Source organism: Bombus huntii, chromosome 5 (assembly GCF_024542735.1).
Source record: "Bombus huntii isolate Logan2020A chromosome 5, iyBomHunt1.1, whole genome shotgun sequence".
NCBI lineage: Eukaryota > Metazoa > Arthropoda > Insecta > Hymenoptera > Apidae > Bombus > Bombus huntii.
The window spans coordinates 17,750,434-17,775,890 of record NC_066242.1 but is presented as its reverse complement, the minus strand read 5'-3'; the positions used below and the strand labels follow the sequence as shown (position 1 = coordinate 17,775,890).

Sequence of the window (25,457 nt, the reverse complement as noted above, 5' to 3'; positions counted from 1 at the left end):
TCAATGTAAAACTTGCATTTATTAAACATAAAATGGTAATAACTGATGTATGCTTATATAATGGTGGCAATATTTAGACTTCAGGGATGGTAGCATTTTCATAAAGACGAAGATTACATGTTCCAAGAGAAACAAACAAGCAAATAATTTTGATACAATGTTTACATATAGATAAATAACAAATTGTTCTCTTTAAAAAGTGATTAACAAAAATAGCAAAATACTAAAAGATTAAAGCCTTGAATGAAAAGAATAGTGAAGCGATATATAATCTTCGAGATCTGTCGGTATTTCTGTTCCGTCCAATTCTTTTTGAAGAAAATAATACCTTTTTCGAACATGATAAGCTGCCATTTTTGGTTGTCTATCTCTTGTAAATACACCTTTCTTGTTGCCACCTACTCGAATGAATGCTATAAACATAAATTTATTATTGACTATTAGTGTTTGTATTAATTAATAGCTTTAATTGTTTTTTTCTTCTCGATACTTTTGCTTACTTTGAGCTGTTCGAAAGTCGGCAAAATTCCAAATAAATTCCCCAATAAAAAATCCTTCGTTTCTTAGTTGATCAAAGGCTTCAAAATGTTTAGATAATACTTCTTTCTGATACTCTTCGCTCCATATATATTCAGGCAACTGGAAAATAACGAACAGTGTTAATAAATTTGAACTACAGTCCAAAGAAGTTCTTTTAATTAAGATTTAAAAGATTTTATTTATACTAAAGTAATTGTTAACAATTTATAGATAGCAACAATACATATATAGATTCAAAATGATATTTTATTCCTAGTGAAATATTTACTAATATTTAATACGAAACGCATCGGCAAAAGGATTAACTCAACTAACTAAATACGAATGAAAGATGTAATTAGATCTCGTAATTAGCTGAAAGACAATAAAATATCGTCGACATTAATATTAATATATTGACAATTACTTCTGATGTTTAAGTCATAAGTTTGCAACGTGGAAAATCCTAAAGCATAAAAAAATTAAAAGATGCTACTGTTTTTTATTTGGTTTGAATTCCATGTAATTACTGGATAACTTACCTCGTGTAATCCAGGCATAGTATCAGCTCCATACTCGGACATGAGCACAGGCTTATTATATTTTCTGTGCCACGCTTCAGCCTCTTCTATAACTCTGGTCGTTATTGTATCGAGCCGACCTGGGTTATTATACCAAGCGTTATAACGATTAAAGCTAATTACATCAAGGTATTCGCCTGCTTTGTCTTCCTACAAAATGATTATCTGATTTTTATCGAAGATTCGAGTCAAATGTATTAATGTTTATAAATTAACGCATGTATTTGGAAAAAAATCGTTCGATATCGAAGAAAATTCGCTTAGTTACGCAACAAATGTACAGAACACTTTTTTAAAGAATAAAGTATTGACATTTCAAACTCAATTCTATACAATTCGATTCGACAATTGAAATTTCGCAATCGCAGTTGTTATTCGTCTAATTTGCGAAAAAACCAATTTTTTTTTCATTCGCTCTTCAGCCACCACGTACTGGGTAAATTCATCATTGAAGAGTGTAAAAACGTAGACTTTATATCGAGATTTCGTCGAGAGAAAAGACGCGATACATAGTTTTTTGGAACATTCTATTCTACGAGGAAAACGATAACGACTAAACGATATAAATGTTTGTGAAAGTAACCTGAACTGCTCGAGCCATGGCAATAGTAATTGGTCTGGTAGGATCGAGTGCTTTCGTATGATGAGCAACTTGTTTAAAGTATTCACCGGCTTCCGGAAGTTGCGTCCTGGGTTCATTTGCGATGGACCACATAATTACCGACGGTCGATTCTTATCTCTCCTTATGAGCTCCGATAACGAGTCTTTGTGACGTGCAAGAAGAATCGGTGAAAAATTTTCAGTGTCTACCGAAGGACATTCGCCGATGATGAGAAAGCCTAACCTTTGGAAAACAAATAAAGTAAAAGATATATGTAGCAGCCAAAGGTAAAATCGAATTGAAGAGTATGTTGACCTCTCCTGACTTATGTGATATTTTTTTATATAAATGATATATAATATATACGCGATTATTCTTATTGCACGGTCTCGGCTTTACCCGATCCCGCTTCGTCTTTTACATTAAAAACTGTTTAAAAAAAAAAGACACGTAATTTATACATCGGTAATATTGGATATTTTCATACGATAAAAAGTAGAAAGTGGGGATGGATTACCGGTCAGCAGTATCGAGTACTTCATCGCTGTAAGGATAATGACTGGTTCTATAGGCATTAGCACCGATCCATTGTAGTAGCTCATGATCCCTAGCAACGGTGACTAAATCGAGACCGCGTCCTCTCAGAATCGAATCCTCGTGTCTACCGAATCCTCGCATGTACACGGGCTTATCGTTTAGTAATAAACTCGTATTCGTCCAGGCCAATGTTCTGATGCCAATTGGAAGCCTGTAGACGTCTACTTTGCTGTCATTCGCCACCGACAATGTAACCTTAAAATCGTAATGTTATTCCTGGTTACGTTTGCAATCCATTTTGCAGGCTTGGGCAAATTTTGGTCGACATATAGATAGAAGATAATAATTTGCAAGAATCGTTTAAACCATTGTGTTACTTTTATTTTAGGAATAAGGAAGAACAACGGAGAAAAGAGATAGGGTATACGTTACATACCTTTAGGGTGTAAAGGTATCCAGGACTAGGATTCATACCCCTAGGCCACCAGAGCTTAGGAAATGGTACCTTTAGCGTACCGGAAAGTCCGTAAATAGGCTCCTGTACAGCTAAAATATCCTTGGCATCGAACAGGCTTACTCTACAGATAGGAATTTCATGCTCCTGCAGGCCTGCCGGTTGAATTATGTATTTTACGATACCAGTATCACCGATTAGCCCGGTCTTTACAGTGATATCTTCGATATAGACGCGTGGTTTTGTATGCAGCAAAACTGGTCTGTAATTTGGAAACGTTACGTTAACTCTGTTTGATATCTTATCGCTGCGGTGAAAGCCGGTAAATTTGCTCGCACGTATTTTTCAACTATTCCGCGTAAATTATTCCGCTCTGTTACTTTGCTTTTGTTCGTCTCGTAAATATGTATCCCTATAAATCTATTTTGTCATCGTTGTTTCTACGCATCAGTGAGAAAGGCGAGACTTTTTGAAAGGCCAACAAATAGGCCATTTTACTACGTAATATAAATTTCATTTGATAGTTATAAATCAGTTATACACATATACATTTTGTGCTATTTTACATTCCTTGCTATTTATATACAGGGTGGTTGGTAACTGGTGGTACAAGCGGAAAGGGGGTGATTCTACGCGAAGAAAGAAGTCGAAAATATAGAATAAAAATTTAAAAATTTAAAAATTTAAAAATTTGAAAATTTAAAAATTTAAAAATTTAAAAATTTGAAAATTTGAAAATTTGAAAATTTGAAAATTTGAAAATTTAAAAATTTAAAAATTTAAAAATTTAAAAATTTGGAAATTTAAAAATTTAAAAATTTAAAAATTTAAAAATTTAAAAATTTAAAAATTTAAAAATTTGAAAATTTAAAAATTTAAAAATTTAAAAATTTAAAAATTTAAAAATTTGAAAATTTGAAAATTTAAAAATTTAAAAATTTGAAAATTCAAAAATTTAAAAATTTGAAAATTTAAAAATTTAAAAATTTAAAAAATTAAAAAAATAACGTCAATCGAGACAACGATTTTCTCGAAAACAAAGCCTCGAACGAAAAATTTGTAATCACCCCCTTTCCGCTTGTACCACCAGTTACCAACCACCTTGTATAAGCAAAGCTATATTCGATTTGTTTCGAGTATCGAAAGCGCTCGATATATCTTGTTGATGTTGGAAAGATATAAGAATATAAAAATCGTATAAACTCTGATTTTTCCACGCTTACCTGTGTATGCCAGCATAATTGAAAAAATCGAAAGTGTAAGTTTGCAGGCGTATCGTTCCGTTATCGACGGGAGTGAAGATAATTTTTCCTTGTGGTACGCTAGTTTGAAGCAAAGTATTATCAACTGCGACGGTTATGCGATTTTTACCGCCATAAATCAAATACGAAGATATCTCAGCTTCAAACGGAAGATGACCCATTTCATGGTTGGTTACCAGATCATCGTTTATCCACTAGAATACAAAAGGAAAATATATATATGTATGTATGTATAACCAAACGATATACGTATTTATATGTTGCGGGCGAAGTCCGCAGGGTATGCGGAGTCTGTTTTACCCAGACAATGTCGGCATTACATACCGCTGTCTGGCAAAGTTCGAAGAAATAGTTGAAGAATTTCGAATATGGCCCGCTGTAACGTGAGAAAAATTGACATTGCCCACCATCGTGTAAGTAACGTTGGCAACTATTATTTCTTTGCGAACTTTGTCAGGCTCGAAGTGGACACTGCGAATAACGATAAATCTATTTTTCAAGGCAACGCCGCCCTAAGTTTTTCCCATTTTATTCGTCTCGGTCGTACCATTCCTTTCGAAAGGAAGTATCGGTATGGGTTTAGGCATGTAAAAGTCTTTGGCCGGCCGAAGTTGGCCGACAACTCTGCGTCTCCGTGCCATCGGCTGGAGATTTTTATGTGCCCAACCGCATACCGTGAGAAGTGTGATTAAACGATTCCTTGGCAAAAAAGATGTAACAAGTGGCACACGAAGCGGACGTCCAGGGGCTTACAGACCGAGGAAAAAGAAAGATAGTCGATACAACAAGAGAAGAACCTAAGATTACATCCTCGGAAATAATTGGAATAGTAAAAAGCGAACCTAAGAAAAGACGCCTCGTAACAGTTGAAAGTCCACTGAGAATTACTGGATATGAATCAAGAGTTGCAAGACGAATACCATGAATTAGCAAAGTAAGAAAAGATATATGATCGAAGTTCCCTGTTAATTATGTATATACGAAAATATAGCATTCTGGGACAAAATACCGTTCTCAGACGAAAGCAAGTTTCATATTTTTTCAATGTGATGGACGGGTTTTAATATGACGAAAACCGAATACCGAATTAGATGAATAAAACATTGTCCAAGCCATCAAACACAGGGGTGACGGGGTAATGGTACGGGGTTGTATGAGCTTTTCTTCACGTAGGAGGTCATATATCCTGGACAAATGTGATTATTTAAATATTTTAAAGCGGGGAAATATAAAATGTGGAACAAGACTATTATTTTCAACGGTATAATGATCTCAAACATATACAGTCTATACTGTTGGACAGTGAATCATTTTTAATATACCAAATCTAAATCCTGCAGTGTATCTTTGTTCTGAATTGGGAAAACAAATTTATAACGCATCGTATTACGTCTAAGCAAGAGTATTCCTTGAAGAATGGGGCGAAGTAGGTCCAAAAATCACGAAGATATTACTACGTTCAATGCGTAATCGTCTGAGAGCTGTTATAAAAAAAAAAAAGGATTGCGTATCAAATATTAATAATAAATCTATTTCAAGTTTGATGATTTGCCATTCGTTACATCTTCTTTGTATTTAAGAATTTGTGTCGATCGTACGACCAAATCGTTACCAAAGGATAGAAAAAATTGTTGTAAAAATAGCAAAGTAGCAAAATAATAGAAAAGTAAAATAGTTACCACTTGCGCGAGGTAATTGACAGAACCAAATCTGACAAAGACTCTTTGTTCTCGCCAAGAAGGAGGTGCGAAGAAAGATCGTTGATACCAAACGCCGCCCATATGATCTCTCAAATCCCTGGAGGTTGTAATGTCGTTATACGACGAAGGTACTGGCATTTGCATCACATTTCCTACCTAGACGAAGCGGTATACACACCTACATAAGTGAATCCCCGTTGACAACGTATAATTTCGTAAAACTTATATTTACGCAACTTCGATTCTGCGCGTTTATGCAACAGGTACAATTAAGCAAAATGTATCGCTTTCGCTATTTGCGAGTCACATCTTAAACTGTACCTTTTATTTTACATTTTGAACTTTCCGAAATCTAATTTCTGTAATTTAATACTTACTAAAATAAGACTACGATTTAATGAAAAATTGATGATTATAATATATATGTATGTGGTGTATGGTATTAGGTATACGGTATATCTAACATAGCAATTTGCAATCGATGACTTTAAAGTTCTCGGTAGATCGCGCATGTTCGTGCAAATTTATATTTCTATCGATACAACGAGAGAGTTAATAAAAATTTATCTCGTCTATCAGATATTACGACGAACTTTGAATATTTTTATATACACGTGTTCGTACGTATTTTGATACGTTCTTATATTTTATAAGAATCCACTATCTACTTACAGATATTGTGAAACGATTTTCTTTTCGTATTACTTTAACGTTACTTTCGTTTGTTTAAATCGATAGGAATACACTATATTTGCTTTAACGATAAGAGAAATGAAAAATGTTTTTTTTTTTTTGTTTTACGATACCTTCGATAGCTCATCGGCAAACCATGCCTCTCTATAACCCATTAGCGCGTCTCCTGATGGGGAAATGACAAAATCCCACATACCATCTAGAGATTTCACCTTAATAACAGACGAATTTATTAAATTTAATCATTGAATAATCTAATCGTCGAATGAGCGATTTGACATGTTAATATCGTAGCTAAAGCTTTTTTATTATTAGAATTTCGGACACGAAAGCAACGCGTACCGCTGATAGAAATAAGAAATTCCAAATTACCTCTCGCGATTCACTTTCCCGTGGATATAACATTCCCGGGAGTGGCGAGGGCATATCCTCTTCCTGGGGCAGAGGTGAATATTCTATCGGAGTTTCGGAATATTCAATTTCTGGACCCGATTCTCCGGCCATTACCGCGCTAATTACAAGAAACACTAAACGCCACATTTTTCCGTGATTTTCCTGAAACGAAATAACCGAACGAAAGATTACGTTTCTATTTACTTTGAAAACGCAAGAAACGAAAGAAATGGCGAAGTACTTTTTCAACAAGGAATTTTTATTAACGGTGAATTTATTGCAATCGTTTAAGATAAATGTTTGCCTCCTCGCGATCGTCCTAGAAACATCGAAAAGTAAAATAGGAAAAAAAAATAGGAATCGACGTCTGCGTTGGTTCTGAGGAAATAGCCTGTAACGTTTTATTTAGGCTCGTGCTGTGTATTTGAATTCAATTATACGAGTAGTCAGCGATATCGGTTAACGATAAAAAATTAGAAATCCGTAATGTCAAGTATGTACGTTAAATGTAAAATATTAAATGTTCGAGACTATTTACAATAAACGTGCAACTACGTGTATCTAATTCTTAATTTTGTTGTTCGTCGAAACTCTAAAATTGATTTCGTTAAAAACACTTGATCGAAGGCACGAAAAATCCTAATTATCGATCGTTGCATCCGATCGACAGAGGCAACATCCTCGGCCGCGTGTATAAAAACTTAATGCTGGTTATTAATGGATTAACTTAATATAAAAGGAGGTAGTAACTGGTGTGTACCGTAGGGTCTCGTTCACATCAATATCGGCTTCCTGGCACGGTGCCCTCCTACGAGAGCAGACTTCCCTTCCCAAAGCATCAAATCGTTTCCTCGTGTCGCACGTGCACACCGTCGTCGCTGTCCCTAATTCTACGAATGGACATCATGAGAATGTAACAATTGCCACTGTTTGTAACGATGGGAATGATATTTTCACAGACGGTATCGACAGTCCAATTATTTACCATTGTACATGCGATTATACGCATGCTTCGCAAATACCTGCGGAATCACCGCTAAACGATCCTTAATTTCTCATCGACATTCAAAGAAACGTATTCGCACATCGATTCCTCGTAGTTGTTTGTGCTTTGCTAAAGTCGATGTGTACAGAAAATTTCGATCTTTTCCTGACCAACTGCAAGAGCACGATACGCTTGTATTAGACCGTATTAGACGAGAGAATGCTTCCTCGCTATCGAATATTTTATCTTTGTTCTTAAAATATTCTTTTATCGTCTACTCTAGTCCTTTGCTGGATCTAATTTGTTATATTATTGATTATTATCTTGACTAAATCGTTGATCTTTACTTCAACCGCAGATAACGCTATTCGTTATTAGTATTATTATCTTTGTTGTTGGTTTCAATTTGCGATAGTCTTTTTATTAATGCTCATCGGCCTAATCGATGAGTTAAAGGGCAAACGCGAGTCAGCATTCTGTTCTAATCAGGTTTGTTATTTCCGCTTTATTTATACAATTTGGAAGTTTCTATTTCAGCATAGTAGGACCAGACTTTTAGAAGGACGTGCAACAGATCTTGTTACGGCTCTCGAACTTTTATATCCCACGCTCTCGTTTCAATGAACGAAAGAAACGTTGTCCATCGTCGAGAATTTTTGCATAAGCTTGAAACGAGAAATTACGCGAATTCGAGAAATGTCTCGCCGATAGTAAGACACGTTCGATCGGAAACGTGATTTATCGTTACGAAAATGACGCACACGACGAATTATCTAACTTTGAAAGAAGAATTTTGAAAGAAGATTTTTAACTCGCCGGCATGTTACACGCGAAACGGAAGATCTACGTAAGTACACGTGCTCGTACAGAGAAGTGGGAAAATCGTTACCTATCAGATTCTTCTTCCTATTCTTCTCTAAATGTCTACGATCCGCGTATTTCAATCGCGAGATTTGTTCCCTGGCGATGAACGATCACCTGTATCGATTTCCCAATTGCGAACCAATTACTTTCGATGTTCTTATCGATCAAGATCAATTTGGTACGAAACACTCACCTTTTCTGTATTTAGATGGAAAAGTTTTGTCGAATGGCAAACATTCGAGAAGATTGTCGCGCAACAGACACTGCAAATCGTTGGTTCGAACAATTTCGCGATAATTATCCGAAGAAAGGAAAAGTTACGATGGTTTCTTCGTTTCCGGACGCGGTTAATGCAGCATCGTTCGTCGCGTCGTTGGAACTTGGCACGTTCTCTCCTGTTGGGATCTTACACGCTACTAGACTAGAGAATCGGTTGTACCTATCCCATCGGACCGCACTGTGGCTCGCCAACCGACTGGCTTGCTCTTATATATCGGGTGTCCGCGCCCAACCGGCTACAACGTTATGTCGCCGCGTATCATCGCTTCTGATTCAACGACACGAATGAAAGAGATCATCGGAAAGACTAGTTTCTAGCACTACCGGATATCTTTTTATCAGAGACGTTCCGGATCGCCGTCTTGTTTCTCTGAAATTTTAATCGCACAGTTTACGAAAATTACTCGCTTTCTTTCTTTTTATCGTTCTAATTATCAACCACGTGAAAACATAGAGGCGTAATTGGAATATTCGCGTAACCTTCTTCCCTGGATCAGCTTAAGCTTCGAGAAAATGTCGTATTTATAGAAATTTTAGCATTCGAGGGAAGTCGAAGGCTTGGGTAGTTTCGTAATACAAGAATTTCGTTGAAACGTATGCGATAATCGGCGACGGGTGAATTTCATCCTCGTTGATTTTTTGCCAATAAGGCGGTTGAACGTTTGACTGGTCGGGCGATTCGTTTAAATCCGTTATATCGTTCGAAGAATGTTTTGTTTCCTACGATATGTTTCTTAGGCTGTGGACGAATTTCTCGTCGTTTTAAATAATTAAATCGAATATTTTGAATCCGCCATGAATAACAGGATTCGGTATAGGATCGTTATTGACCGTTATATTCAATTCGTCTGGCAATTAATTGCGATTATTCGGAAGATATCGGGAAACAGGATAACATGGCTGGTTGTTCCGAGAAAATGAAGTCCAAGGTATGCTACGCTTAGCCGCAGGTACCTTAACTCTGAGTGAATCTTAAATTAGTATTCCGTGTAAACAGAGTTCGTTAACATTTGCAGGTTAGTTTCCGGATTTCTTGCCTGACGTTCCCTTTTACTTAAAGATTGCGTTATCGCGATGACACTCTCGTTGAATTCTCTGCGTGCATATACTTGAACTTTATACTTTATCGCATTGTAGCAGGCATTTTCTTCGTACACTCGTTATGATTATCACATATTTCACTGGGTAAAAGATAACAGAATTAGCTTTCTTAACAAGTGTATATATAACTTTTATCGATGCGTGACGCGGTTATGTTTTAAAAATATCGCCTTTTATATTTTCGAATAATTGGAAAATAACCGACAAGAATATTATCTCAAATAGTTATTTGTTGTTCTAACGTCGACTAAAATTCTCCCACATTTGATACATCAGATCTAAAATAAATGAAATTTTCAATCGTCATAACCAAAAAAGCTAACGGAATCTAATCGATTTACGAGGCATAAAAAGCTGCAGGTGCATATTTGCCCGCTGAGAGCAGATCTCATCGTAAGATAGTATTCGTTATAAGTCGGTCTGCTAGAATACAACCCGCTGTGAGAGGTATCGTTTACCAAGTTGGAATACGAAGGAGGAAATAAAGGCAAAAAGAAAGACGAGGGATTAGCGTGGTATTTCTGAGCATTTACGATTACTGGTAACCGTAGAACGTATTTTGTATAGCGGACATTCGCGGTTTTTAACGGGTGACTTTTCATGCCCAATGCGAATGAATTTGAATGGATAGGCAGTGTAAGTTAATTTTCGTACAGTCGAAAACTTTTTCGACTACGTAGAGCGAATCGTATTACATCTTTTATCCAATTAACGCTACAATTACCGATTCGTGATGTATCCTTAATTATATCGCACATAGATGATTCCAATTAGAGTGGTATAATGAAAGTAATATGTGTATTTATTATTTGTTAATTTAATTTACCGATAAATTTTGAATGTTAATTTATTTCAATTAAAAGATCAATTACTAGAAGATACATATAATATGTAAATTACTTTGTGAAGAGAATGATAAATACAACGAATTGGATATGAATCGGGTTTTCGCGTTACCTCGTGGTTATTTATTATTGGATTTTTATGCAAATTTATATTTTTGAAAACACAATTAAACAAGTAGAATTTCTTTACCTGTCAAGTATTACAGGAAGCATTATACTTTGCTGTTATTATTCTGTGTGATTTTGCGCGTTTAAATTTCCTATAAATGTACAAAAATCTGCAGTCTAATTATCATTATTTTTGTAATTGGTTACTTAATAAAACAGACAAAGTATAGGTTACATAGATATCGCATTTTATGGGACTTGGAATCATACATTGAGAAATACCACGATCTCTGAATAAGTTTCATCACGAGGAGGCGATTATGCGGGAGACCCTGATGGGCTTTCCTCACGTGGAATTTTTCAATTAAAAACAAACGCAATCTCGAAAGAATACTCAGCAGTTATGCACTACGTATTAGAAATCGCGTGTAATTGTCCAGTCTACGAATTCGTCTCGTAACCCTATTTTCAAGAAGCACAGAGCTATTTCGCTGATCTTTTAATTCCGAGTAAAAATTTGAAATTTGAAACAGAAAGAATATTCCCGTCCGCCGCCTAAAGAATCGAAGAGACATTCGATCAATCCTCGAAAGACGCGTGAAAATAATTTATGGAATATATACACTATACGAAAGAACAGTCCAGATATCAAGAAGCATGGCTAAATTTTAACTACACGTATCAAATTGTCGGTAAATTTGTTTTCTAGACCATCTGTAACATAAAGCCTTTAAAAGCATACATAACACTTTAAATTTAATTTATATAAAAGTTTAACACTTATCGATTGAAATTTAACCAACTGTGCAAATTCTAACTGAAAAGTGGAATCGCTCTGTATATATAAACAAAATTAAAAAATTCTAGTTCAGACGTAGATCGTACCATGCAATGGGCAAATACACGAAGCGAGCATAGTGACAAAGTAAGGTAAGGAACGAAACGTAAACATGAAAAAATTCTAACAAACACGATTTTAATGCTAGTTTATGTGTTGTAATCTGAGATTTTAATTATACTTGAACAATGCAAGCTCAAATTTTTTATTTTACGACCTGTTTGATGGCTGGAGAAATAGAAATGCGAATCGTTTGTAATGACATACTGACCACATTGATTAAAGCAGTGACTTCCTTATACGATTTTTGTGTCGCGTGTGACATTATCGATTCAGTGTAGTACTGGTTTGAATAAAAACTAAATGAAATTATAAATTATAAATTATAAATAAAGTACGGAACAAGATATCCTATGATCGTAACGAAGTATAAAATTGTTCACTTCTATAATACTTAAGAAAGCATCGCGCACTACTGCGATTTGTTTGAGATAAAAATGTAACCTCACACGTTCCAAACACGAAAATGTGAATTTTTTACCTTTCCTACTTTCATACGACATCAAGTACATATAGGTAAGTAGGTATTCTGACTCAGAAACTCGCCGTACAATTTATCGATAATCCTAACGGACAAATTACGCCCCAATGCAACACAATCGTAGATACAGGTCTGGAAATTCTCGTGGGGCGTCGTGAAGCCTCTCCTTTTTTTTATTTTTTTATTTTATCTCCATTTGTAGTTACATGTAAGAATATAAGGCTTTTAGCGGGCAGAAAATATTTCCCAAGTAAGGCGCTTCGATCGATTCGTTAGATTTCGTCGTACAGCGCGCCTTGTGTCTATAATCTGCAACACGGCCATGTCTGCAGTTGAACTCTACTCTATTGTGTAAATTTACATTTATTTAAACAACATCCCTCTGTGCCACGCGAAATATTATACGTTTATTTTAGATAAATTGGGAAAGGTTATGAAAAATAGTTCGGTCTATATTAGTTACCTACAGTGGTAAGAGTGGCGAAGATGGCGTTAAATGCAAAAGTTTAACGAATCGATTGCAGCGCTACGGCTGGTGGCCGATTTGTAAAATTATCCCCACCACGGGAATTTCCAGACTTGTGTATGTATAGGACCATGGTCTATCTTGCATTTAGTCAATGATATCGCATTGCATCGCGTCGCGCCGGCTGCCAAACTACATTCATACGTACAGAACCCCAACTACCAATTTTATTTCATTATATATATATAATATTCTATTATTAATAATAGTCACTTGGTATTTTTCATTATTTTATTAATGATTTATTCAACGCAATTATTTTAGAACAGCTGAGAAATACGCGTGAAAGCATCATCGTTCCTCTTGAAATTCGATTTTTCGATTCTTATGTTACTCTATCCGCTTTATATTTCTATATTGCACGATACATCGCATTTTACGCATACAACACGATATGCGGTATTATGTTAAAGAATAGAGTCGATTAAGAATCTGATAGTATCGTTCGAGTGATCTTGTGAAGTAAGATCTATCTGAACGGATGTTATATTTACGTTTTTGGGATTAAAAATGTGTTAAGATAAATTAGATGACTGAAAAAGAGAAGTATACCGTATACATCTTAATGGCTACTACGTTTGAAACAATTCTAGTTGGCAATTGAATTTTTAGATACAGTAGGTGAGTAAGTTAAGAGCTGTTGCTTAATTTACGACGACAGAGGGATCAAGTTAATTGGTAAAAAGGCGATTGACCTGTGGCAGACAGAGAGACAGAGGTCACCATCCTTCGAAACAATCAGTGACTTCCGACGTGCCGCGTATGTTTATGAATCATTTTGATATTCCTATATCAATGTTTTTATTCGTCTCTTTATTTGGATCGTTCACAACTCTTTATGCAAGTTTGACATACAAGAACAGGTCTTTTTTATATCGCGTATGTATATGAAATTTCCACGGTCGAATCATTGTTTCTTTTATTTATACGCTACTTTTATTATATCGATAAAAGAATTTATCGTATAAATAAAGATAGCATGCGCGCGCGTATTTTTCACACGATACACAGATATCCGCTACGTATCGTTCGTCCTTATATATATTTTTTTACTCTTTTGCGTCGCATCACATACGACTCTTACGATCAGTATTTTTTTCCGTAACACGACGCGACAACGACGAGTTTGGCGTGTCACGTAGGATGCAAATGTAATCTTTCGCTAAACATTTCTTTTCGAAAAAGTAATTTTGTAATTGCAACATTGGAGGAGCGTTGAGTTAGCGCTGTAATTTGCCGCGGTTCCGGTGTTGTATTTCCGGTAGAACACACCCACTCGTCTTCGGCAGGATGAATTCATGGCGTATCTCTTGGCCTAACGCGCTTTTATCTTGCGGGAAACGGCTGGTCGTTGGCCCACGTTATTCTTCTCAGATATTGATATTGATACAACTGTCCCTGAGTTGCGTATACCATTGTTAACTATGCTTAGGTTTCTACACTTGTTGTTTCGTCTTCTTTCCTCCTTTATATCTTTCTCCTTCTCCGTTTTCCTTTGACTAATGTATTTCTCAGTCGCCGCGACCATATCTGTATTTTCAACGTTCAAACGAATTTTATTCGACTAATACGTATCCTATAAAGCGTCGACGTATCTACAACGACGAATATGGACGAACTTCGAACGATAAGCAAAGGCATCGATATAAATCAGATTTTTCTTTTTTAATTCTTTATTTAATTCTTGTCGTAAAATATAATTTTCGAGTGTAAAGTTTAAACGTATGATAATTCATTGCCGTTAAGCTATGGATATGATTATTCCCGGCAATTTCTCCAAAAGTAAGTAAATAACTGTCGCAATAAGTAGGAAACAAGCTGTTAACCTGAAAACAGTCTCTGTTCTCTTACTTAATTTTAGGATGCACATCTAACGTACTTCCCATACGAAACTCGACACAATGCGATGCTTTTTGTACAATACAGTGTAAAATTCAGTATTTCTGCAAAAGATGTGAAATATTTTTCAGTCGGTTCTGAAAATGACTTCGCTCTCGTGAAATACAAACTCGCGAGGTCCCTATGAAGGTCTGAAACTTTGAAAGTGAAAAAAAGACGACTGGATGAAAAGTTAGAGAGAACGTGACGGCTACATACGGCCATCGCTATGTGTGGGTGTTTCAGGCTCGAATGTAGGTAACCATGGTACCCGGGGTTTAGCGGTCAGTTAGTTAAACCGAGGATTTTTATTCTTTTGTATAATACGATTCATTGGTCCGTGAGTATATGTATAAATAGGAATGAGAGCACTCGAAATATAGTGGATATTTTCAGTCGAATGAATAAGAAGATACACAAGTCTCAAAACGAAGGAAGCAACGGGGATTAATTTTAACTGCAGTACTGTCTTTTTCATTGTTATTTGAAAATTAATACGTATATTGATAAAATCAAAGAATTATTAATTATTTCTTCAAATATCAAACAGATTCTTTGTTCAAGTTCGATCAATCGGTTTTTAGAAAATACAAAACGGTATATAATACGTGTAATAGGACAGGAAAGGCTCGATTATACGAACAATATCAAATAGACATTGACAAAAAAATAAATATTCTAAATATACTAAACATACTAACGACTGGTAACTGATCAGATGCAGATCAAATCATCGGAAGAGATTTAACAGTAAGGAAAGAAGCGATGACGCGGTCGGTGTTTCTGTAAACAGTATTCCCACGCATTCAGAAGCATTCACGGTAGCAAAAACAGTTATAAGATAGTACAAAGCAGAAAAAGAAAGTAAATCTGTGAAATCGCTAGATTCAAAGAAATGATTGTAACTTGGCATTTCGGAAAAAATGGAAAGACAGACCGAAAGACGTATAATTGTACCAAAACTGTAAAATTCTCAGCGAATAGTTTGTTCTCCGAATGTTTCGTAAACGATACGATTCCTCGAAACATGCCGTGAGTAAGCTTCTTCGCGATTCCATTTTCTTTTCGTCCTGATTTGTTTCTTTCAAAAGCCGAAGACGACATAAATTTTCAAACGCGTGAAGCCATTGTCTACGATGAACGAAAAGACTCGAACAGATACGTACCTTATTTATCTACTGGGTTAGAAGTCGTGAGTCGTGAAATTTGAGAATTACGTGTATTCACGCAGCATCTGTGTATTCGAAGTATAGAGAAGCAATAAAGGAGGAAACAAATACATAAACAGGTTCGCTAACGAACTTTGTCCTGTACGCGTACTTAATTCCAATGACTTCAAGTCAAATAACCAGATTCGTACGAATGCCAATTTGACTAACCTAAACGACGCGAAGGATTTTTAAAGAAATAATTTAAATTTAATATAATGTACGTACGCGTATCGCTCTATTAATTATTGATTCTCGATCGTGTAATTTATTGTTGCAAGAAATTGATAAATCCCATTTTTGGTTCGTTTATTATTAGCTCGTGCGATTTTAGTAATATCGATACGACGTTACTCGAAATTCATCAGTGTTCAGATGCTTATGAATTTATGAGTGGTAGTAAAGAGCAGAGTATAGTGAGTGAGAAAGAGAAGAGGGGGGAGAGAAAGGCAGAGGGTAGGGAATATGGTGGGTCCACGAACTAAAGTAGCGTCAGTCGCGCGGCACGCGGCGCACCGTACGCGGCGGGGTTTTTTACGTCGTTTTTTCCATGGTGCACGTAAACACTGCCTTTCGTTCTAGTACTCGCAATTGTAAAACCGATTAGCGTGATCGCGAAGGTGATTGATTTTCACGCTAATTCGGTAAGAGATCGAAGCTATAGTATAGAAATTTCATCCGTATAAACGTAATTCTCGATCGAAGACATCATCGAAACGTAAATATCAACGTAAATATCAAAATCCGTTGTTTCATAGTACTTTTTCTCGCAACTTGCAATTACATATATAGTGGACGACGTTTTGTGTCGTTGGAAGTATCGTGGCCGTGAGTTTCGACGACGTGTCGGAGTTGACTGTTTCCTCTCGTTCGATCATGCGTGATTATGAGAAAGTACTACAGATACTATAGTGTGTTCACGTGTATCCACGGAAACCATAGAAGAGGCGCTTTGTCGCGATTGAAAAATCGTTGCCAAAATAAATTAACTCGTTCCAGTAATGTGAAAAATTGTTCGTTTTATGAGACAGAACGTGTTTCACGTACTTGTGTTCTTTCTTCCTTCCTTTACGATAGAGTTGCTGGAGCCTCACGCTAGGGATTGTATCCTTTGTGACGCACGTGCTTCCATTTTATCGCGACAGTGCAGTGTCCAGCTTGGTGGGCGACTAAAAAATTGCTCAACTGTCTCCACTGTCTATACTCCACTCTCCATTAGCAATAGCTTATCCGTCTAGTAATTTTACGCTTCTCGGTCGTTGGGGTTATTTTAGTCGAAGAAAAATTATTTAGAACGAGGAAACTTTCTTTTTTAGAATCTAATTAAGCGTCAGTGATACGACGAATTTGTTCAAATACAAATAGGTTTCTCAATTTGTTTAAAAGTTCAAATATTATGCTATGATTCGACCGAAGATTAAAATGTTCACGAGTTAACCTATAAATCATAGTATACCGTGTGTCATAATTACCGCGCCGCTAGTGCTGGAACAATAATTTGTTATTCCTCGATTGTTGGCCAGCTGCGATATTTCCCCTGTTCGCAGTCGTTTGCTCAACCGTCGATCCTCAAAATCAGTTTCAGCTACCGTTTTATCGCGCATAGCTTTATATCTACCTACATATATGATAAACCACTTGAATCGGCTTCTTCTTTTTCGTGACTTTCTTATTGGAACGAAGATTCCTTCGTTCGACTCGCGATCAAAACGTTCGCGTTAAGCGAGTCGAGTCGAAATTAGAAAAAAGGAATTTTCTTTTCGACAAAGCGTTCATTCAAAATTGAAATATTCGCGCACAGGTTTGAAAAATTTTTAGCGTATTACTACCACCCCGACACGACGAAGAAAGCGTTGTTTTTTTTGGAGTTTAATTTTAGCCTTCTAGAAGCGAAGAAAAATTGATCATGGTGTCTACCAGGAGGATGAACCTCCTGGACGAATTCCATTGCCGTTGCCAATTCGCAGAGTTCCCTCGTGAAATTGAGAAATTGAGAACCGGTAAAATTTTTCTTTTTCAAATTACGAATTAATTAATTACCCAGACTGTAATATAATATAATACTATTTTCTATTATACGTGTAAATATTTCTTCGCTTCTCGATGTATACTACGGTATCAGAAGGAAGCGAAGTCGATGACAAATTGCAGGTAAACTGAAAATTGGCGCGGACGAATGGCACGAGACCTTTTGTTATCGAGTTCTTAAATTTCGAACACTTAGTTACTAAAAAAAATAGTTAATCGCGTGTTCTACCTTTGCGTACTAGAAACCCGTAAACGCGAAATAACATTTAACTCTGTAATTATACAGAGAACGCGAAGCAGAGACGAAATAAGGAATATCAAATTGAATTGTACGATAAACGATAAATTAGGAAATTGTCGGTGGTTCGATTAAATGAAAATAAATCGATTTACGTATCACTTGGTACAATGTCTCGGGAGAAATTGAGAGCATGCCCGATCCATTCATCATAGCAGTTACGCTATGACGTTTTATCGTAATTTTCTCCGGTTGTATCGTTACCTCTTATCGGCTTTTCAAGCAACATTGCTGAAACAAAGAATCTCTTCATACGAAAAGATAATTCCTCGCGCGATCCATTCGAGTAGCGTAACCTTTGAATATTTTGGTCATCGTCGCAAATATTTAACTTCTTTATTCGTTTCGTTTAGATTTTCCACGAAACTGCAACGTTGCGGTGAACTAAGGAATCTTTCTCTGATAGAATGCAAATAACAGGCACTGATTTAATATTTGCAAAACGAAAAAAGGGAACAGAAAAGAGTAACGTAAGTACAAAGTACTCGAAAGGGTCGATAGAAAAATAGTACGAGTGCAGTATTTCCAAAAACTAAAAACATACGGTATTTATCCAGAGAAAAATACAGTGAAACTTTTTTTTCGTTGTAGCAGCGAAATCTAACGTTTTAACGTTTCGAATCGTGCAAATATTTTATTAACGTCTAACCGCATACCGCCTAACTAACAATCCCTCGTTTCATTATTTTCGCTGCTTTTCAATACGACCTTTTTTGTACATTTTTCCACGTTTCTTTTTCTTCCATCGATATTAAGAATCAGAAATACATACATATATAACAATTCGACTATTTTCTAACTAACATAAATATAAATGGAAATTTTGAAGATCGTAACGCGAGCCATGTTTGTTCGAGCCATCGAGTCTAGGCGGCCATAGATACTCCGAGGATCAATCGATCATTTTGATCGACTTCCTTCTCCTATCATTAATGTCATTAACGAATAGACTTTGTAAGTGTCTAGTCTCTAACCGTGTCTCCTATATTCTTATCTCTTTGTATGTTTTGCCGCGACGATGGAAACGCGTGAATGGCCTCGTACGTTCGATGACACGATGCGATGCGACGCGTTTCCAAAACGTCCAGCGAAGTCGTTTGTGCAACGTGCTTTCTCTTTTCTAGGGACGTTGCCAAAAGCATCGAACGCTGAACCATTGCAGATCGCGGAAGAAATTCGAATAGACCGGTGGAAGGAAACAGCCAAAAGACAGATAACCGAGGATCGGCTAGGATAACATTCCGACGAATCACGTTGCAATAAGGAGACGAGAAGTTTGTACGGAACAAAGAGGAAGGATAAAGGGAGGAAAAGGAAAGAAGGTACACCGCGAATATACCGGAAATTTGAACGTGCGAGGAATTCTTTGATCGACCTTGAACCATCTTGGCATTACACAAACCACAATCATGATACATCGTGGAAACGCACAAACTATACGTTGCATCGAACCAGAAATGTTCTACGCTTCTTTTATGATATTTCAACTGTCTTACCGATCGCCGATTTGAAAAGTGAGTATCGATACTTGTTACGCTCGCGCATCTTTCGCGCGTTATCTATGGTTCCTATGGTGCCTTTTTCCGTTACTCTCCGTAATATCGAGTTTCCGATCTATGTACCATCTGGTCGACGTAGAGATCAAAACTAGAAACATCTCTCTATCGATAACTTTTCGCTTTGACACCGACACGATGTACGATACTTCAAAAATTAGCTTAATTATCGATATACCGATATGAAAAACGAGGTCAGCCTGCGTTAACGCGTTAACACATTCCCGTACGATAACGATTCGTATTCCTTTGGCTCAACTTATCTTCCATTCATTTCCGTTGTTTCTCCACGACTCGCGCCGATTTTTTTTTTTTTTTTTTATCATATTTATGGCAATTCACCCTCGCGCATTTTCAGAGCTCATCGATCGCGTGCTACGCCATGTTTCTCGATCGACTAATTAGAACTTGTGTTTTGATTTCACGCTTCGCGTTCGTCGTATTATCGTTCGAATAAGGGGTTCGTGTATTTTCACTACGACCATGAAAATACCGCGAGATCGACTGTAATACACGGACGTTGGATCGAATGGTTTGCCTATTACGTCGTAATACCGAGAAACACAGACGTTTTATTTTCTGGAATGGATCCGACTACGAATAAGACAGAGAGCAGCTAATATTTCTTGGTATTCTTAATTAGAAATTTTGTATCTTCGAAAGAAAAAGCTCGAGATCCGAATCTTTGTTTCCGTAGCGTGTGAAGAGTAGCGTAAAGGCGTCTGCCCAAGTAGCAGGCCCTTGCATAGATATCAAGATAGCGGAAGCCAGGTCGTAGAAGGAAAGGATTCGTAGAAAGGGGATGGTTAGCGAGGACTTTTGAGAATTACATTTTCGATGTATATCTACGTCCTCTTGATGGCGAGCTTGATGGTACATGGACTGCTAGAGTCTGATCTTTGCAACGATAACATCGCAGCAATAAAATTTGTCCACGAACGAATTTAAACGCAAGCGTGGATCGTCTTTGAGGGAATTTTTAGCGAAATAAATCAGTCTCTCGAGTATTTTCTCTTTGGCGAGATAGAAGGCAAGCGTGACTTGTACGTATAGTTCGAAGACGACGAACACTTGACTCTTAAACCTTAAGTTAACGAACCTTATTATCTAGGAAGGAAATTATTTAACCGGTGGCGATCGGAAGAACGAAAACGGTTATGAGTATGTAGGCAGTGATATGAAATTTCCTTCCGTGTTTCTCTCGAAACGCGACGAATCATCTGCAAACCACAAAAACGTAAATCCTCGACCAATGGCTCTGACTTTCCTCGTTACGTGGAACAAGCATCCGGAATGAAATATCGTTCGATGCTTTAAAACGCGTAAGAAATATCGAACGTTGCGAGCTAGAAAGTTGCCAGTTATACGTATTTCGATAGGGTCGATCGGATATTTGTCGAAGTAATAACAGTACTACAGGATGTGTAAAATGTCGTAGGTCGGCGGATGGACGTGGTAGTAGTTGGAAAGTCCGAACACGGAGGAAAGAACGAACTGGAAATCCGTCGTCATCGGCGTCGGCGTCGGCGAAGAAACGCCAAGTTGACGAAAGTAGGCAGATTTGCGCGAAGGAAGCGAGAACGGAAGAAGAGTGTGACACGTTACGAACCAACTGGGAGTGGGAAATCGTGCAAGCGAGAGGAGAAAAAAAGTGTACATACGTATATCTATCGAGTGGCATCGAGCAAATCGTTGTTCTCCTAGGAAGGTCGCTTCGAACATGTCCATCGGTGCTCTCTCGTCAACTTCTTGAGGCGTTACCTTTCTCCCTCGTCTGCAAACTGATTTTCTGATACCTCGCGTAGCGAAAACCTCGTGCCACGTACACGAACACGAATGCCACCTGCGATATTCTTACATCGATTTATATTTATTCGTTTCGATAATTTTCTAGAATCGTAACGCGTGTGCGGGTTTAACTCGGTGGTGAAGTTCCGTTATTTGAAAGTTGCTGTATATCGTCAAATCGCGTTTCTTTTTGCCCGGAGGGAATGTACTTCTTGTTGTTGGTTGATTGGTGCAAGTGAGAATAAAAGTTGGTGTTGGTTGGTCCTGTTGCGACGAAAAGATTCGCGGTTACAAGATGATACTGCTTCGAACGACTTTGATGGTGCTGTTCACTGTGATGGCTACTGGGGCACCGCGATCTTCCGTCATTTACGCGGACGACAAAGTGGTGAGTTGACTGAACACAATTTTCCATTACTTGTACAATTAACTCGTAAGTGGTTCATGGATGGTCATTTTCTCGCGTAAATGGCATGGTACGCCACGAGACGGAGTCGTCGTCGCACCCCGTCCAGTATTTTCCCAATTAAACGAAACGAGAATTACACGAAAGAAAATATCGCTGTCTTTTCATAGATACCATCGCCTTGTCTTAATAGTTACGGGTTAATCGTACCCGTTTTCATCGCCGCGTCTTCTCTACGGGGTAAAGTCGTAGTTCGTTATTTTACGCGTGGGACGTATCTTTTATCTAGAAAGTTGCAAATTTCATTTGCTTATATTCACTTTCGTATTAACGTTCTATTCGTCGTTTATTACCGTGATTAATCATTTTTCGTATAATCGAAATACTTGGGAAAAGTTGAGCGAATTAAGATCGATAACGGTTGCTTTGCTTCACGGTCTTACGACAGGACTTTATTCCGACACGATCTTCGAACGAAATGGATGTCTAGATCGTCGTACGGTAACGCATACTTTGCGTCGCTCTTGACGATCCATCGACTATTTTGGATCAAATCGAATAACAAAGATCTCGTGCAAAGATAAAGACAATAGCGTGGGTGCTGACGTATAGCTCAAGAGGGGACATGGAATATAGGGATTAATTATTCGTCGCATCGTCCGATGAATTTTTAACAAGTTTCGCGATACACCTCGAAAGCCCAGCTTCTGTTACCTGTTCCTTTGTTAATTCGACGAACGATTATTTCGTCGAACAGCAACTTTTACTTTACAACGACTAAATAGAAAAGCTTAAAAAATTAATCGAATCCGACATCGTTCGTTTTACAAAGTACATATATTTTTATGATTCACTATACGTGACTGTAGCCTTTGTATTAGAATAAGATAAATCTTCGCGTCGTATGTAATACGATGTTTCGAACGTGATGTTTGAAAAATTTTGCTAGTAGTTTAATTTTATTCGGGTTCTTGGAAGTACGCGCGTGTTAATTCGAATAGTCGGGAAATTAGAACTTGAAACGAGTGCGTTGTTTGTTGGTTGTATTAATTCGCAATTAGAAGCTTTGATCCGTGTTTACCGTACCTCGTAATCGATACCACTACCTTAGCGTAGTACGTGGTACTTGTTCGCCTCGCGTACGCCTTTTCTAATAAATTCCTTAGGTAGCGCGCGTTTAAAGGGAACTGCACACTTTTGGTTACAACGTAAATTAATATTATCGACACGTTAAGTAGTAAGTATCTCGATGAAAAGTTACGTCGATCAGACTACACCCAAAAAGTATAGGATTCCGTTTACGAAAAAAAGAGGAGAACGTCGTTATGCGAAACGTTGGATGAGATCGTAAAAATGCATACGCGAAGAATTAATTATGCGATGCATGTACACGCACATTGTGACACTTTCTTCCATTTCTAACTGCTTTAAAAATACAGAACGGCGCTGTCCCACTTGCGTGCGATTGTGGCTGACGCTTTGCATTTTCTTTCTCCTTTTTCACGCGAGATCTGTTAATGCTAAAAGCGAGGGTTGAAGTTTCGGGGGGAAACGTAGGAAGTCGAACACACGGAATACTAAATTAAGGGCCACGAATGTTGCCCGTTCAAGGACACCCGATCTGCAGTTTGAGCCATACTTCTCTCACGCTTCCATCTTGTTCGTGTCTTAGTGAAACGACTCGCACGAATATTTAAACACCGATTAGTGCGCGTATAGCGGTATCAAGGAATCGATGGTATTTTAACGCATCGAAGCGTCGATCGTAGGTAGTAGAGGCTTATTTAACGCGTATAGCATTTTACACGACAAACGACAAAGCGAATAACGCTTGAAGGCGAGTTTGATGGTGCACGCTGTATAAGAAAGTTTGAACGCGATTACGGAAAATATATTTAACCCTGGTAGCGTGTCTAAGCTCACGCTTAACTCTTTTCTTTGCACGGTCTCGAACGCGTGTACGTGGCATTACTTCGTGCGTGTGTCACGAACAGAGCCAGTTTGCGAATGTGTGCCGAGATGACTAAGAGCCAGTCAGTCCAAAAGTCGCGTATATCGACTGCGAGCTTTCAGACGTAGCGCCTGCGTCGTCACAACCCTCCTTCCTGCGTAACTATTTCTTTCCTTCGTTTCCTACTATCTTCCAACCAATTGTATTTATCGAGTATTTTACAACCGACTAATCTCCGGCTGTCGGATTTCATAGCAACCTCGTATTAATAACTCGTCGACACCGTGTACCGATGTGAACAAGACACGATTACGAAGATCGTCGACGAAAGTCATAGACGGGAACGTAAAGATTACGGATCGATGCAATTCAACCGCTGCTTTTCTCCACGATTGACCAATGTAGCGATATACAGCGACAAGTTAGTTATTTTGGATGCAATCGTTACGATAATATAATATAACGCGATAAATGCATGACCACGCGAACCATAGACATCGTCCGATAGATATTCGTGTGAAAGAGGCTTAATAGGCGTCGTGAATCCCGCTAGGAGAGAGTGGATTTTATCAGTGGAGGCCTTCGGCCTTACTTCGAAACCATTAAGCCAGGCATTTATATGCAATCGAGGTCGTTAACTGCAGGAAGCGCCGGCGCGTATACAGAATGCTTCGGCTGTGTGTCAAGATGTGACACACGCACTTGTGCCCTCTGTATAAGCATGTGCGTACGCGTTTGGTCAACGAGTAACTCGCGTTCGAAACATATCCTCGGTTAGTATCATCTTCAAATACGTTAACCTGTCGCGCTCGAAAAATCACGATGTCGAATAAAATCGTCATTACAGACGACCGATTTGTCGTTAATTTTTGCGTTCGAACCCGGTGTTTGCGTCCTATTACGTACTAAAAATCGAGCAAAGTGTCCGGATACTAAACTGACGGGTGACAGTGTATGTAGGTTACGTTGGTCTGTACGCAAGCAACGCGTCTAGACGCTAATCAAGAGAGGGCACGTGTGTGTCGTCGCGTCATTTCGTTTTGTTCCGTCCACTTTGAGCCTGACGAGCGAGCGTGGCGTTGGGGAAAGTCTCCAGGGGAAAAACAGCAAAGAAAACGACTTTAGGTCGCTGCTCTTTCGTTCAAACGTGCCTATTTTCTTGTAAATCGATATCTCGCGTCAAATACGCTTGATCGTAATTGAACATCCAGCTGAACGGGTAAACAGCTGTAAAGTTTGTTCCGTTCTATCGTTTCTAACGTCACTGATAACTAGCATTTTATTAAGAAACTTGCTCGATCGAACTTGTTTAAATACGTTGTCGTCGAGTTCGTGTACATTCGCACGTGACCAAGATACATAGAAGAACCGTATTATTTATCGATATTAGATTTTGCTTTTCCGTTCCTATTACACATTCCTATTTGTTCGTTTTCTCGTGAGCGGTATACAAAATATTCGTCGTTGAAATTAAAAACGAAAATGGTTCAGGCGACGTACAATTACGGTGAATGTG

General features: G+C 37.7%; 2 protein-coding genes across 8 annotated transcripts in view; one reads left to right on the top strand and one right to left on the bottom strand.

Moving 5' to 3' along the window:
- On the bottom strand, positions 1-21,597 carry LOC126865714 (beta-glucuronidase-like). Of its 7 annotated transcripts, none has more exons than XM_050618549.1 (13): positions 8,784-10,241; positions 7,727-7,899; positions 7,502-7,631; positions 6,721-6,903; positions 6,462-6,560; positions 5,635-5,811; positions 3,917-4,149; positions 2,676-2,955; positions 2,220-2,494; positions 1,684-1,945; positions 1,062-1,250; positions 501-639; positions 1-413 (listed from the first exon to the last, which is right to left on the bottom strand). In XM_050618549.1, exons 4-13 carry the CDS (start codon positions 6,886-6,888, stop codon positions 232-234), a joined length of 2,004 nt encoding a protein of 667 aa, XP_050474506.1. In that variant the 5' UTR covers positions 6,889-6,903; positions 7,502-7,631; positions 7,727-7,899; positions 8,784-10,241; the 3' UTR covers positions 1-231. The 7 variants fall into 7 exon arrangements, with proteins under 7 accessions (XP_050474506.1, XP_050474507.1, XP_050474508.1 ...); XM_050618550.1 differs by having other exon boundaries at positions 7,764-7,899; XM_050618551.1 differs by lacking the exons at positions 7,727-7,899; positions 8,784-10,241 and adding an exon at positions 21,458-21,588.
- Positions 21,598-21,829: 232 nt separating this feature from the next.
- The window catches only part of LOC126865715 (matrix metalloproteinase-2), a 102,283-nt gene continuing 98,655 nt past the window's right edge, over positions 21,830-25,457 (top strand). The window contains exon 1 of the mRNA XM_050618555.1: positions 21,830-21,972. Within this exon, the coding sequence (XP_050474512.1) occupies positions 21,880-21,972 (93 nt within the window). The 5' untranslated portion in view covers positions 21,830-21,879. The remainder of the gene's footprint in view (positions 21,973-25,457) is intronic.

What these genes read in the sequence shown, in the direction of transcription:
- LOC126865714 (XM_050618554.1), bottom strand. Translation starts at nt 6,888, where the DNA reads ATGTGGCGTTTAGTGTTTCTTGTAATTAGCGCGGTAATGGCCGGAGAA. An exon ending in AATTATGCTGGCATACACAG is followed by an intron (nt 2,956 to 3,916) that starts GTAAGCGTGGAA and finishes TCCAAATTACAG; the next exon opens with ACCAGTTTTGCTGCATACAA. An exon ending in GTACTCGATACTGCTGACCG is followed by an intron (nt 1,946 to 2,219) that starts GTAATCCATCCC and finishes TGTTTTCCAAAG; the next exon opens with GTTAGGCTTTCTCATCATCG.